Consider the following 15,312-nt stretch of genomic DNA (forward strand, 5'->3'; position numbering starts at 1 on the left):
GTATACATGTTGAGTAATGTGAACCCCAAAAAATAAATAAATAATAGATAAATTAATGTGGCACGTGGCGTGTAACTGTTGAAGTCAAGCAGGATGTTACTAGGCTGTTTTGTCACTTAAAGCTCGTACAGACATATAGTGTCGAACATCACCTAAAAGTCTGCTGCCATCACACGAAATCCCTTTTTTAATTTTACACTTTTTATGCATTAGAGAGATTTTCACCTAATTCTGCTCAGGCATGCTGAACATATTGTTACTACATGTACTTAGTAGTACGTTACGTTTTTACATGAACAATCAGAACAAACCCGTAAGTGAGGTAAACTGAAAAGAGCCTATATTTCACAGGTTGCGCGTGCGCAAATATGCCAGCTATTACACCGTCGTCACTGCCCTGGCTTTACTCTTTATACTGTACGTCTTAATACTATCCCATAAGGCTATCATAGGCTAATATGATCATTAACATGGTTACAGATGCTGTGACAGACATACATTTACGTTGTATGGCGTCCGCCTTCAAGTTGTTAGACATGAGATCAAACCCGGGTGGTCAATTGATTAGCGCGCTATCGCAGCGTAATGACCCAGGAGCCTCTCACCAATGCCGTCGCTGTGAGTTCAAGTCCAGCTCATGCTAGATTCCTCTCCGGTCGTACGTGGGAAAGTCTTCCAGCAACCTGCGGATGATCGTGGGTTTCCACCCACCATAATGCTGGCCGCCGTCGTATAAGGGAAATATTCTTGAGTAAGGCGTAAAACACCAATTAATTAAATAAATAAATAAATAAATAAATAAATAAATAAATAAATAAATAAACCCGGGTGGGATGATACCATTATCACGTAAGACATTAAAACTGGTACTACTCTCAACACTGAGAGGCCAGAGCAATGAAACGGGACTGGTTTACCCGGTATCGGTATAATGTCACTGTTTGGGGTGTCATGTCTAGTGTGTTAGCATGATACTTCAATGATACTGACAGCAGCACTTTTAACTGGCATGGATTTCACCCAGCCTCAAGAAAACACAGCATACTGACAGACACCTAATCACTCACATGAGTGAAATATTGTTTAGAACTATAAGAGAACCCAGTTAAGAATACACATATACATACACTGGAGACTACTTCTCTCTCACATCTTACCGTATTTACATACTTCCTTATTTTATTATGTCTTACATGTTTCTTTTAGGGGTCTTATAGGTTATTCGGAAATGGATCTTTTCGATTATGGGCTAAGTTGGAACGCCGCTGCATGTCCTACGAATGGCAGATACGTATGAGGGACATCAAATTTAGATCAGCTCAGTTTATATATTTATTTGATTGGCGTTTTACGCCGTACTCAAGAATATTTCACTTATACGACGGCGGCCATTATTATGGTGGGAGGAAACCTGGCAGAGCCCAGGGGAAGCTCACGACCATTCGAAGGTAGCTTAGGCCACAAATGGAGTCCAATATTTCAGTGCGCATGTCGCTAAACAAATCCCACACCAACAAAAAACCTTTTAAAACTCTTTATAAGTAAATGTGCTGTTACTTTCTTCAGAGAGACGTTAAAGGCACCAGTGAGACCAACTATGCGGATATATTCACATCTACCGTTATATCTTCCCTGAGATTTTTGTGCGGTCCACCTGTACCACGTACAGTGACCTTGGAATTCCAAAATTCTAAAAGGAAATGTATTGAGAACCAAGCTCATGGTCGTCTTTAGTCTGATTACTCTAAATCGCCAAATAATTGCCTCAATTTCTCCGCTGCTTTACCATTGATGTGCTAATCGGGTGGTCACGGCAAAAGGGTCGGTTGCCTATTAACCCCCTATTATACAGAGAAAGGGCCCTTTATCCGGGTTCCATGCCCCGCTTTCCCTTTTTTTAGTTAGGTGTACCCCAGGGTTGAGCCCACTCAATTGAGGGGGCAAGATTAGCCTATGGCCTTCAACCTAAGAGATCAGCACCAGTGAATTGAAAGGCTACAAAGAATCCAGTTTCAAACGCGAACTTTCACACGGGCGTTTAAAAAGGTCCACTCCCTGGATTCCCCTTGACCGAATTCGCCATAAATCAGTTGATACATGTATAACCAGCGATTCCACGGGCCTTTTTCTAAAAAAATAACATATTTAGATAATGTTCCGTGGCGTCGTTTGTTAACTGTGAACGATGTGGCCGTTATCCTGAATGGTAGTTTTATTTAGAGCCTCATAAATACATAAGTACACTGTGAAAAAAAATGAAATCAAAACGCACTAATATCAAAACTCTCCATGCAAACAGCACTGGCGAGATTGTCAGAGTCATATGCCTTTGCACTACACTTGAGCGTCTATACAATACTATAGTTTGTTTAAAATGTTTTTTTTTTTTGCTAGACCGTTATCAAACAAATCAAAAAGTCCACATCATGAAAGATGAAAGAAAACTAAATGTACCAAGATTAAAAACTCGCTAAGTGTTTAAACCATGCAGGCTTTGGTTGAATTCCGCTACAGTGAGCTATACTTGCGTTGTAATGGCGCTATGTTATTTAAAGCATGCAATCTTTCGTTAAATTCTGCTACAGTCAGCTATATTTACGTTGTAATGGAGCACTTTCCCAAACTATGTATTGTTTAGAGTGTTTTTTTTATTGCTTTGGCTTATGTTTAACGCTATATGTTTTAGATTATTCCATTTTTTGTGAGCGGAAGAATACAATCTGAACGTCAAGACAACCATTCTTATACCAATCACATTTCAAACTCGTACATGTATTCAGTGATTTATACCGTTCGCAGATCGAATACAGATATACTTATCGGGCTTTGTTTGCAACTTTTCATAAAAGCACCATGCATGTTTGATGCAATAAACTCTAATGCTAATAACATGTTATCTCATATGTAGCACTGGCTTTTGAACTATATTTATCTTATGTAACATATTCGAGCCCGGTTTCCTCCAACCATATTGCTGGAAACCGTCGTATGAGTACGGCGTAAATATACCAATAAAACAACTCACATATATTTAACCACAGAATAATCACTGTTCATGTCACGTGACTGGAAGACGTCATTTCTTTTTCTCCACTTGAATACAATGAATATGGAAAGGGTGAAAATTTTGAACTACGTCATTCGCCGTTAAGTTAAATGGCGAAGAAAATTTATTTATTTACTGATTTCATTGAAGTTTTACGCCGTACTCAAGAATGTTTGACTTATACGATAGTGACCAGCATTATGAAGGGAAGAAACATGGGAAAGCAATGGGGAAACGTACGACTATCCGGAGGTTGCTGACATACCTTCCCACGTACGACCGGAGAGAAAGCTAGCTGGACTTGAACTAACCTGAAATTGTAGATGCGTTTCGTTTTTATTGTGAAGTTTTATTGTAGAGTTTTTTACCTGGTCATTTTTGCATTTAGTAAGAAGATGAGATATTACTTGTTCACGAGGGAACAATATTGACGATTTATTTAAGCGCTTAACCCTCCCCTCTCCCCAAATAATGCATTACCTATCTGACGTCATTATTTGCTCGGGGAACGATTTCTAACAATCAAGCTAATTATTTATTGTCTTTACGAATGATTTTTTGTGATTTACGTCACATGTTACTCTCTTCCTCTTACAGGACAGCGTCGCCTCTGCACAGAAATGGTCATGCCCGCCCTCACCGAGGACTATCAACTCGCCGGAACTAGCCGCTGAAGCCGCTGTCTCGGGTCAGCGGAAAGAAAACGTCAGTCTTATCTCCCCTTGTCCGCCAGGAGCAGGCTACACGCCGAAGTCCCCGGTTGTTTTGTTCCAGTTTGACAGCAATGTGGATGAAACGATACTCAAGAGAATCATCAAGAAATTTAACGACGGTAAAATATCTTCTAAATTTTTTAATATACCAGCGTATATGGATAAGACTACATAGGACCCACACATTGTGTTTAAGTCAGGCAGTATTAGGAATATGTAACATTAGTAGCGAGCCGCTACAGACATAAACCCGTTTTATGAATTATTTTATTAGTTTATTACTTTTTTAACTTATGTATTTGCTCGTTGGTTAACGACATACTAAAGCATTTTAAATTATACGATTGCTATTAGTTTTATTCGCGGAAGGAAACTGAATACCAGGCGTAATCCACCGACCTTTGGCAAGTTACTGACCTTCTTTTCCACTTATGATGCACACATATGCAACCTATGTTGTATATTTCTCTTTTAATTTGAAACAGAAGCATATACCGAAATAGTGTCTGAAGCGACGCAAAACCCTAAGCACATGGCGAAACTTACTGACGTATAAACAATAGAGACCTCACTAAGGCGTGAAACACCGGTTAATGAGTCAATATTAAATACACCAGTTTGTCTGACAATCTGTTTTATCACGTGCACATTAGTATTAATGATTATTTCCTGATGAAAACTAAAATGGCGGAAGCTTTTCAACGTGTAGGGTTAAAACAAGTCGCAATCGATTAGTCGGGCGTAACCATAGAAACACTAGTGCATCGGTATGCTGAATCGATTCAAGAATCTGCTTACCTGAAAAGGTATGGAGCAGCCGCCTGTTCACACAGGTAGAATCCTTATTAAAGCGTGTGACAGGACATTCCTGTACCTGCAAAACTAACGACGTTTGATTCGTACATATAGCTCTCTGCTTCGTACAAATGACTATCGTTATATTACAAGACTAGTGTTTGCTGAACACCGCACAGGTAGGTAGGTTTGTCTGTTCATTAATATTTGCACCTGCAGAATGCATTATTCAGCGGCAGCGGGCCAAAAACAGAGGAATTATCCTTGGCTATACCGGAACGCGAAGGAGTAGACAAACGCGTACACATACGCATGGGCTCTCATGTGGAAATTGATTCAACCTGAATACATCCTGAAACAGGCTCTCTCCACTGCATTGGCAGACAGGTTAAAACGTCTGCCTTTAAATCAGGAGACGTGGATTACATCACATTAGACTGACGGCATAAAATTACAATATTGCTACTTTCTTAATTAGCGCTTAACTTCAGGCTATATGACAAGTATATCCTGGTTTTAGAGGTCTGGGGATACCGGGACCTGTTTGGCTTAATGCCTCCTGCCAAGATGTGCAACTTATACAATGCCTTAATGGTGCCTTCGTGGCTCAGTTGGTTAGCACACTAGCGTAGCGTAATGATCCAAGAGCCTCTCACCAATGCAGTCGCTGTGAGTTCAAGTCCAGCTCATGCGAGCTTCCCCTTCGGCTGTACGTTGGAATGTCTACGAGCAATCTGCGAATGGTCGAAGGCTGTACCCGGTTTCCTCCCACCATAATGTTGGCCGCCGTCATATAAGTGAAATATTCTTTAGTACGGTGTAAAACACCAATCCACTAAAAATGAAATAAATACAGTACCTTAAACTATGATCAGTACCGGTATATCATAAGGCTTGCAGTACAGAGAGCAAAACCAGAGCAGTGACGACAGTGTTGTAGTTGGCAAATGGTCACACGTACAGTATATAGCAGGTGAAATACGGCGTCTTTCCAATTTACCCTTGATAAGGTTTCATTCTATCTGTAAATGATTTAATGTGGAGAGAACATAACAATTGCATGAAGTTCAAATGAAATATTTCGAAAAATTACTCACAAATGTGGTCTTCAATTTTTTTTCGATGAATTCCTCAAGCAAGTCCAGGGACACTTTGCATAGTTTTAATTTGTCTATATATTGTATGTGATGGCAATAGACATACGGCATTTTGGGTGGTTCTCATCCAGTCACGTCTAATAATAGTAACTGATATGGATATTCTGCATGCACTGCATCTTATCTTTTCTACCTTATTCGTCTTAACTCATAATGATGGGGGTGGGGTGGGGGGTGGGGTGGAGGAGCGTATATACTACTACTGTCCAAGCATCCACATGTTCACATGCACAATTAGAATAAAACCCAAAGTGAGGTAAATTGACATATGGCCAGATATTACACTGTCGTCGCTGCCAAGGTTTTACTCTCCATGCTGTAGTCAACCAATTTTCCAACCGCAAGTCTTTTACAGCTGAAATCTTAGACTGGAATGAACAAAAATACAACTAATTAATAAACAAATGTCGTTGATAGAGCATTTCACTATGCCTCGACAATGGCGTTCCCGTGAACCTATTGAAACTCGATCGTGATTAAAGCTAAGCAATGCCAGAATAGTGGATTATTTATAATATGTTGTTGTCAGGAAAATATAAGGCTTGTAAGTTACTTATCCCTTTGGTTATACGGTGCTTCTCGCATATAAGTCATTACGCTTACACTTTTTAATGGCTGCGGAAGTAAAGCATGTCTCTTCTTTTAGAAATGTCAGAAAACATGAATACTTTTTGACCTTTTTTTCATTCTTTCTTTTTTTTTTGTAGATGTGGCGAAGGAAGCGGATGAAATAAAACCTATAACTCTCCAGGATCCACCGAAAATCCAAACAAAAGAAGAAACAAGTCCGATGGAGCGACAATGCAATTGAGGCTAACGAACAAGGGGAGATCACCGCACCAGACGTTGCCTGTATGGAAGAGCAAGAGGAACAATCTGCAGAATCCAACCACGAAGGTCATACTGTCCCATTATTAATAGATGGAAGTACGACGGGACCACCTTTGCACAATAAGGAGGATTTGATACTCAGACCAGGTGTTGGGTATTCGGAAGAAGTTTCTCTTCAACCGGGATCATGCTACGATGATTATATAGAAACGTGGCACAAGCAAAAATCAGTTGGAGCGAGGGGGGTCGATGTCTCTAACGTGTACACGCATCAGAATTCTTCCGATGAGTCTGACGATGGATCTCCACCTCAACATCCTCATCTCGACGGAAGGAAATCCCCATCTATAGGAGAGGACGGCTGCTTTCCGTCCACAACATTTGTGGGACCTGCTGCCGTGTCAGCGGCCTTCAATCGTACCAAAAATGCCCACGTAACTGCAATGATGTTGCTGAGTCAGCAAAATTTCCAGAATCGTCTATTACAAACTGCTGGATTCGCATCGAAAGTGCACCAGGAGATACACAATCAAGGGAAACACCACAGACAAACGTCACCAGCGTCAAAGACGTCGCCTACTTATCGGGATAGCCAGTCGCATTTCCCAGACCGTTTGAATCCCCTTCCTGCATCGCCCTCGCTTCGTTTTTCATCAACTGCAATACAATCATCAGTGTCAGATGATTCTCAAGTTCCGTTCTTTCAATTTCCACCGCCGTCTCCTTCACCGAAGTCGGCGTTTCTACGTCCGACAGATTCACCGTCGTCACTAAAATCACTGTCATGTTTTCGTTTCCCACCTACCTCACTATCTGACAGAAAGATCAGCTCGCCGTTTCGAGTTCCACCAAGCTTACCCTCCCACACGGAGCAGCTATCATTTTCTCACCACGAATCATCACCTTTTACTCGCCACAACAGATCATCGGGCAACGAAGACTCCCGAAGTTATACTTCGGCTCACGAATCGTCAGTTATTCCTCCCTGGAATTTCCCTGGACACCGGGATAACCAGAAATCCAAATTCCCACGAAGCACACTGCCACCCAAAGAGAATCCTTGGCGATTTCCAATATCACAGAATGTAAGTATATGCTATGATCCCACGCGACGAAGGTTGTTCAGTCAAAACCAGACCCATCATTATGTTTGGCATAAACTACATTCTCAGCTGAGATATGCCCTTTCCTTTATCGGGATATCCTGTGACACGCAGGATTAGGTCAGTGGTGTAAACAAAGCAAGTTTCTTTTATATTCTTTTGATGTGCACTCGACCATTCATATTCCCTGAATATCTATCGTTTGTGAAAAAAATCTAAGGAAATAGCTAGTATTCATATTCTTTTGCAGTCTCTCCAATTGAAACTCCTGTAAGTGCAGCTATTGTTTTCTTTTTTTGTTTCAGCCACAGCAGTCGTCAATCGAACCAAGGGAGACAACTTTGCTCAACACAAATTCGAGTCCAGGGGAAGCAAGAAGGCGTCTCTTTTGCTCAACACCCGGGTTATCTTCTCGATCAGGTATTTGATAAACTAAGATAAAACAGATGAAAATGTCTGCGTCAAAGTTCTGAAATTACCTAAATAATTCGATACTTCGTGTCAAGTCGTGCTCAAATTTCCACTGACATAAGGAGAGGCAAGGTGAGTTTGTGGACATAAAAAATATGGAGTGTATGTAGTCTTTCATAGTTTAGTTTAGCTTCGACATGTGTAGCATGTTTCGATCAGTGGAATGCCAGGGCGAAGCACATGATGAGACCATTCAGAGAAGACGTGCTATGGGATTTCTTTGAATGACCGAGTTAAGACTAACCTGTAGGTTGGTGGAACTGGCTGCAAAGAAGAGATGGTCTGTAGCGAAATGGAAAAGAACCGTCAATATGTCAAAAAAAAAAAAACGCCTAGGGCAATTCCAGCGTTTACATATTAGAGACATATATCATATGTGAATCATTTTTCTTTTTCATGCAGAGTCTGATGTTGACGACGCCCTGACGTGCACCATTCTCAACTATCTGGTCAAAAAGAACATTCTCACCCCGGAAGATTCAGCGCGCCTGCGCCAAAACGCAAGGGGAAGTAATCAGACATTTCCGGATTTAGGGCGCACATGTAGCACGCCTACGAAGTACGATCAAAGGCAGTATTCGGGCACAAACAACCACGTTGCGTCCGAACAGGACATGCAGGCTATTGAAGACGAGCGCATCCGAATCCTGCGGCAAAGAGGACACTCGGTGGGAGAAATTGAGGACACTTTACTTGCGAGATCTGTTGATCTTTTGCGCTCTCCCTGCTTTCAACGCAGTCACAGCTTGCCGGTGCCGCCATCACCTAAGAAGGGGTTAGTGCAGGGTAGAGACGCATGCAGAAAGAGGCGAAGAGGTGAGGCTACAGGCTTTTAAATGACCAGCCCTCCATAGATGTACAAAGTGTAGACATAATGTCATTATGAGATTCTTGAAAACATTACCTAAAACATAAGTTTAAAGAAATATTTTTCCCCCGTAGATCCGGATCTCAGAGGCACGTTGTTATTGTGTTTAAACATTAAAAGTAAAAGGGGTTCTACAAATAATTTAGGTTTCTCTTTCAGATATTTTTTTATTTCTAATGCTGGGGTATTCCTTTTGCATTAATATTAGGAGCATCGATTGTCTTACGTTCGCACCTACTGAGATGAAATTGTATTCAAGCGCATTGTTTTCGAACGTTGTATTTTTAAAGCAACAATTGCTTCCACTTTGTCACACAACTTAAAAACTAAAATTCTATTTGATTGACACTTTCTTCTTTATATAATCAATTTTTTTTATCTTACATCTTCTTTAACAGGTAACATCGATATTCGGGTCGAATGTGAAGAAGTTACGCAACATAAACGTCAACTAGCAGAGGATATGACCAGTCTGGAACAGCCAAGAGGAAGTCCGTCTTGCTTCTGCGCCGAAGTGGAGGATCAGATTCTTCAAATGACACGTGAAGCCTACACAAACATCCGTCGCCATGACGACACACCGGAAGCCTTTGAACGGTTCGAAAACGAGGTTCAGCAAACGAATATTAATATCACGGATGCACTGTGTATTCTGAGGACTTTGAAACAACTGTGTAGTCATGGTAGAACGATCGAACAGATTTACCCCGGAAGTATTGTGTTTAGAATAAACTGTCCATCAAAGAGTGCTTTATTAGAACTGTGGAGATGGTACCAAACCGGAGAACTACTTGATCTCTTGCAGCAAGGTCTAGTCACAGATGGTGTTTTGTTGGCCTTCAGTGCTGAAGAAATTCGACTGAATGTCACCATTGAGAACTCGGATTTCCAGAACTGCTTGGAGGAACTCGGTATGGTACTTCTTTCAATTATTTGGGGAATTAGTTGCAAACCTAAAGAAAACTTGCCATTCTGTCTTACTATTTTTAATAAATCTAGAAATGTCTGTAGATGTACTAGAAGCTGGGACAAAAACACTAATGGGGCCTCCTGGCTCAGTGGTTTAGCGTGCTGGCGAAGCGTAATGACCCAAGAACCTCTCATCAATGCGGTCGCCGTGAGTTCAAGTCCAGCTCATGCTGGCTTCCTCTCCAGCCATAAGTGGGAAGGTCTGCCAGCAACCTGCGAAAGGTCGTGTGTTTGCCCCGGACTCTGCCCGGTTTCCTCTCACCATAATGCCGTCTTATAAGTGAAATATTCTTGAGTTCGGCGTAAAACACCAATGAAATAAATGAAACAAATCAATGAAAAACATTAAAGAAGCATAGCATACAATTTGTGGTATCCTATATATCTTAAGTTCACCTCAAGATGACATACTTTTTGCGGGATTTTACAACCATTAAGAAGTTTTGGGCTTATTTTAGCATGTATTGTTCTTATGGAAAACAGTTTTAAAGCGAAGGATTTCTTTGATGATAATTTTGATTAAAAAAAGTTTTTAAGTTTTTTAGTTTTGTTGGTTTCAGAGTTTGTAGAAGGCGTGGACTTTTCAGAACCATCCCAAAACAAGGTAGGTTTTAGTATCTAATGCACATACAAAGGTCGGCTTCAACGATATAAAACATATCATTCTCCAACATAAAGTAGTAGCGGTTGTGCTTGTGAACTACCCCTTTGCTTAGTTAACGAAATTGTCCAGAAACAGGAAATAAACTTGAACATAGTACGTGGACCAACGTGATTGGACCAGCGCGATTGGACCGACGTGATTGGACCGACGCCATTGGGCCAGCGTAATTGGACCAGCGTGATTGGACCAGCTTGGTCCAATCCCCCGTAATCTGAACATGGCTATAATTGTTACAGTGATCTCTTATTTCCTCTATTATGGACATGCGCATATCATGTATCTTTTGAAATGGAGATCACTACAAATATTCCTTATATACTCTTATAAGACGTAATATCACATATTACCACCAATCCCATTATGGCGGACATAAAAATATTCGACGGAGAGTTTTGTTTAGAGAAAAGCATCAAACGTTGGAACATGCAAGAAATAGTGTGAATACATGTTTTTGATATTCTTGTATGACGCTTGGATAAAATGATAATCTATCCGAGCCTGTATACATTTTCCAACTGAAAGGGCTGCATAAACACATCTATGGGTGGCAGAGATTTTATATCATTTATTTGTTTCATTGGTGTTTTACGCCCTACTCGAGAATATTTCACTTATACGACGGCGGCCAGTATTATTGTGGGAGGAGACCGGGCAGAGCTCTGGGGAAACCCACGACCATCTGCATGTTGCTGGAAGACCTTCCCACGCACGGCTTGAGAGGAAGCCAGCATGAACTGAGATTTGAAATACAACTTTTCTTACCAGGGAAATGAATTTACTCCTCATAATGTGTACTTATTTACTTTAGTCTACCTCAAGACATTTCATATATTGCAGGGATATGGTTTATTTCTAGCAGTTAGGCAATGTCAAGTGGAATCCATTACCACCTTGCAAGATCGACCTAATCAGAAGAATATCCTCTCTTTATTTTAGATGGTGATGGAGCAGAACAATGAAAATGCACCCAAACCCGGACACCTGACACCAAAGAAGAGTCGGTGCCAAAACCCCGAAGAGAACTACACGCCACGCGATCTCAGACGCTCTAACGACCTCCAAGACATCCCCAGTGCTGCATCGCCAGTGTCCCAAACCCCAATGTCTCCCATACGCATCGCACTACAGGACTGGGAGCTAAGTAGTCCTGCTTCTCGACCAATTCCAAACCTGCCCAGGTATCAGCCAAGAGTTCCACGGCCACTGACGTCATCGTCATCCAAGCCTATGGTCGATGTGAACGTCGTCAGAGAGCATACTTCTGAATTCCTCGTCCTCAGGGAACCGTACCATTCACTTTCTCCAAGCCGGAAAGCTTTCCAAGAGTTGTAAGTTAATTTTATTTATTTATTTGATTGGTATTTTACGCCGTACTCGAGAATATTCCACTTATGCAACGGCGACCAACATTATGGTGGGAGGAGACCGGGTAGAGCCCGGGCGAAACACACGACCGTCCGTGTAGGTTAATTAGACCATTACGGATACCTCCATGGCCAAGCAGTTAGCTTGCGAGCACAGCACAATGACTACGAAGCCTCTCTCCAATGTGATCAGTGTGCGCTTCCTCTTGTGTCTCTGGTTGTTTGAGATGGTGATATCTATATTATTGATCGTGGGGTGGATGTTTGACTTGCGCATGCCGTAGCGGTTTGTGACCGTATATTGGTGATTTTGTTCTTGCCTCTCTTACCTACTAATTTTTTTGGCACCGTTTGCAGCATATACCGCTTCACAAACTATGAATTTGACTATTTTAAGAATATGTTTTATAATCTTCTCAAAAATAATACATCGTCCCTTACACTTGTTTAAATTCTTTTATTCTGATTAAATACTGATTAAGCCTGATAAAATACTTGTTTTTGCATTTTCAGAAATTTTAGCTCACGCTAGAAAATGGCCCTGGATCTCATTGCTGATGTCAGCTGTACCAGAATGGGCAGTTCTCGCTAAAACCGAATTTGGTGATGAAGAGATGTAAAGGAAACGGATAAAAGAATTGCCACAATATAATAGGGTTAGGGTGCATCGTTAAGTTCTTCTTGTGAGCTAATTGAAAGAGGAAGTCATTAGTTTCGGTCATTTTTATCAGGTGCTATTGCCATTCGAGTATTTGTTTTTTATTGTAACATTCCAGTTTTTTCCGTGTTTAACACTGCCACTGGTTTATTTCATTTTTGCGCAAATCCATCGCCGTTGAACACATCGTGTTGAACACTTTAGATCATTAATTTTCACATATTACTAGTATTATGTTACCCCAAGTGTTCACTTTTCATTGTATTGGGCATAATGAAGTCCATAACCCTATAGGGTTCCATATTAACTCATATGCTAGAAGACATCCGATTACAATTTTGTTATGGGAAACCTGGCATGAGCCATTCCCTCCAGTGCTAACCGTCCAGAGATTTTCCTTAATTACCCGAGTGTTCATTTACCCATTGGGAGATTACACACTTCCAATAGCCCAACGACAATGGTGCCTGACGTAATATAATTCTTCAGAACCGCATTCATTTTGTGCATAATAAGGCATGCATAATAGCTAACATCAAATGTTCATTTTCTAATTTCGAAAACATCCATCTAACTCTCTTGATACCGTCAATATAGCAATGCATAAATCTGACTATAATATTCATACATTGGGTTTTTTTTATATTTGACTATTTGTTTTGGTAAGAAAAACAATTAGAAAATAAAAATAAAGCAGTTGTCTGTTATATCGTCGATGTGACCTTAATCAATAATCATTCATCCATTGTTTCTATCGATTTCCAATGACCTTTTTTACCAGTACGTGAAGCATAATTTGTCGTTGTGGTTGGTTGTTGTGTCTCTCCCAGTCCCTCCAGTGCGACCCGTCCAAAATCGCCTATTATAATCCATTATCCTTAGCCAAGCCGCTCATTATTAGCAACATATATACACGTATGTATACAGGAAAATATACCATAGATTTAGCTGGGGATTTGAGTTATATACCACAATTTAGGTTATATAACGAGAATGGTGTGCTACAGCGCAGTTTGACACGAAAACACAGCCTGTGATAATAATCATCAAATATGCGCTGACGGTACGTGTTATGTAATAGTTATTGCATACTAATGAAAAAGTCCAACTTTCAATAGTTATTACATACTAATGAAAAAGTCCAACTTCCAATAGTTATTACATACTGCATTCTTACTGCGAACTAAACGCGACAGTGCCGTTTACTGTGTATGCAGTGGTGTCTGTGGACATAGAATTATACTAAAAACAGGAATTATTGTGCAAGTGGTGTTTTTGAGCAGAAGTACTTAATTCAACAATGTATATAAGGGTATCCAAGAGTAAGGCATTGTATAAAGCTTCTAAATATATTGTGTCCTTGGTTTGTACAATTTTGGCAATACAATTAATTTACAAATAAATTATAATTTACGTAGTGTTTTAAGCACCTCAAGCTATTTGGAGCTTTTATTTGTGTGCCAGAACGTATCAAAATGCCTGTGGTATTGGAGTTGCAGTTTAACTGTTATATCCCATTGATTTATATACATATAACATATCTCTTCAGTGTGAAGTATACTATTTTTTTACTCTAATACCGCTAGACAAAAACGTATAAAAATGCATCTCCATAATAATAATACGTTCAAAAATGTCCTAATTTTGAATTAAAATTAATCACAAGAGTATATAGAATTAAAATCAAGATAAGTATCGAAATTTATCATGCTTCTCACCCTCATTCACTGGGAAATCTGTTGCTTGGCTTTTGCTTATCTCTATGCTGCGATGAAATGTTCCCTTTGTGGAAACCAGATTACTAAGCTCAGCCCCCAAAAGAAAGCAAGGGGCGTCAAACAGCCCTTTTTGATGTCCCGGAATATTTTGATTACATGGTAAAATAGCTATTTGAACAAAAAGTTTTCTTAACCCATTGTGATTTCAGCGATAACTATTAAGCCGACTTTTGTATTTATTTTTTTAACTATTTAAATAGTGATTATAAATTTTTGAGTATTAACAAAGATTAATGTATATAGAGAGATCATTTAAAATATATTGAAATGAAGTGTGACTTATACCGTTATCTTAAAGATATTGAGTTTGCTGTGAGATTCGAATTTGCTGCAGGTCTGTGTATATACACACACATCTAAAAGGTTGTGTTTAGATGTATACATATCATTTTGTTGGTGTGAGGTTAGGATAACAGCTGTCGATATTTATAAAAACAAATGAGTGATACTTTCTATTATACTCATCTTGCTCAAAATAAAGCATGTATTATCTATCTATTGATCATTATTCACATACACTCTTATAATTGGCTGTGTTCCCAGATGTATTTATGGTGGAGACCTTAGACAAGCATGCAATAGATGAAAAATTAGATCGCTTTTAATTTTAAAATATATACATTTTTGTTTATCTTGTAGCCTGTTATTAATGGCTGTCATACGTATAGAGACCTTTGATAAAGAATGCAGTCAGGATGGTTGGACCAAAATAAAATACAGTCCTAACTTTTTTTGAGACAACTGAGAAATGTAACCACACTGCCGTTGTACTAATGGCCTATTAAACTACCGTCAAAAATATGGTAGAATATAGAACGGAGTTCCGATCGGCAAGGTGCTTTGTTGTTTTTCTGTTTTTGCAGAACAATATAAGAATAGGATGCAGTGGGTTATA

At 39.9% G+C, this 15,312-nt stretch overlaps 2 protein-coding genes and 1 long non-coding RNA gene across 3 annotated transcripts in view; all 3 read left to right on the forward strand.

The window, feature by feature from the left end:
* LOC135463090 (uncharacterized) overlaps positions 1 to 6,779 on the forward strand; it is a 34,245-nt gene extending 27,466 nt beyond the window's left edge. The window contains exons 4-5 of the mRNA XM_064740409.1: positions 3,644 to 3,878; positions 6,419 to 6,779. Of these exons, the coding sequence (XP_064596479.1) occupies positions 3,644 to 3,878; positions 6,419 to 6,522 (339 nt within the window). The 3' untranslated portion in view covers positions 6,523 to 6,779. The remainder of the gene's footprint in view (positions 1 to 3,643; positions 3,879 to 6,418) is intronic.
* Positions 6,780 to 7,599: 820 nt separating this feature from the next.
* LOC135462714 (uncharacterized) lies at positions 7,600 to 8,677 on the forward strand. Its single transcript, XR_010443484.1, has 3 exons — positions 7,600 to 7,627; positions 7,951 to 8,065; positions 8,519 to 8,677. It is a non-coding gene; the product is annotated as an uncharacterized LOC135462714 (long non-coding RNA).
* Positions 8,678 to 10,518: 1,841 nt separating this feature from the next.
* LOC135463220 (uncharacterized) lies at positions 10,519 to 12,909 on the forward strand. The gene is made up of 3 exons (XM_064740530.1): positions 10,519 to 10,557; positions 11,554 to 11,945; positions 12,495 to 12,909. The coding sequence occupies exons 2-3, from the start codon at positions 11,554 to 11,556 to the stop codon at positions 12,511 to 12,513; spliced, it is 411 nt and encodes a 136-aa protein (XP_064596600.1). The 5' UTR covers positions 10,519 to 10,557; the 3' UTR covers positions 12,514 to 12,909.
* The last annotated feature ends 2,403 nt before the right edge of the window (positions 12,910 to 15,312 follow it).

Source organism: Liolophura sinensis, chromosome 2 (assembly GCF_032854445.1).
Source record: "Liolophura sinensis isolate JHLJ2023 chromosome 2, CUHK_Ljap_v2, whole genome shotgun sequence".
In the NCBI taxonomy this organism is placed as follows: Eukaryota; Metazoa; Mollusca; class Polyplacophora; order Chitonida; family Chitonidae; genus Liolophura; species Liolophura sinensis.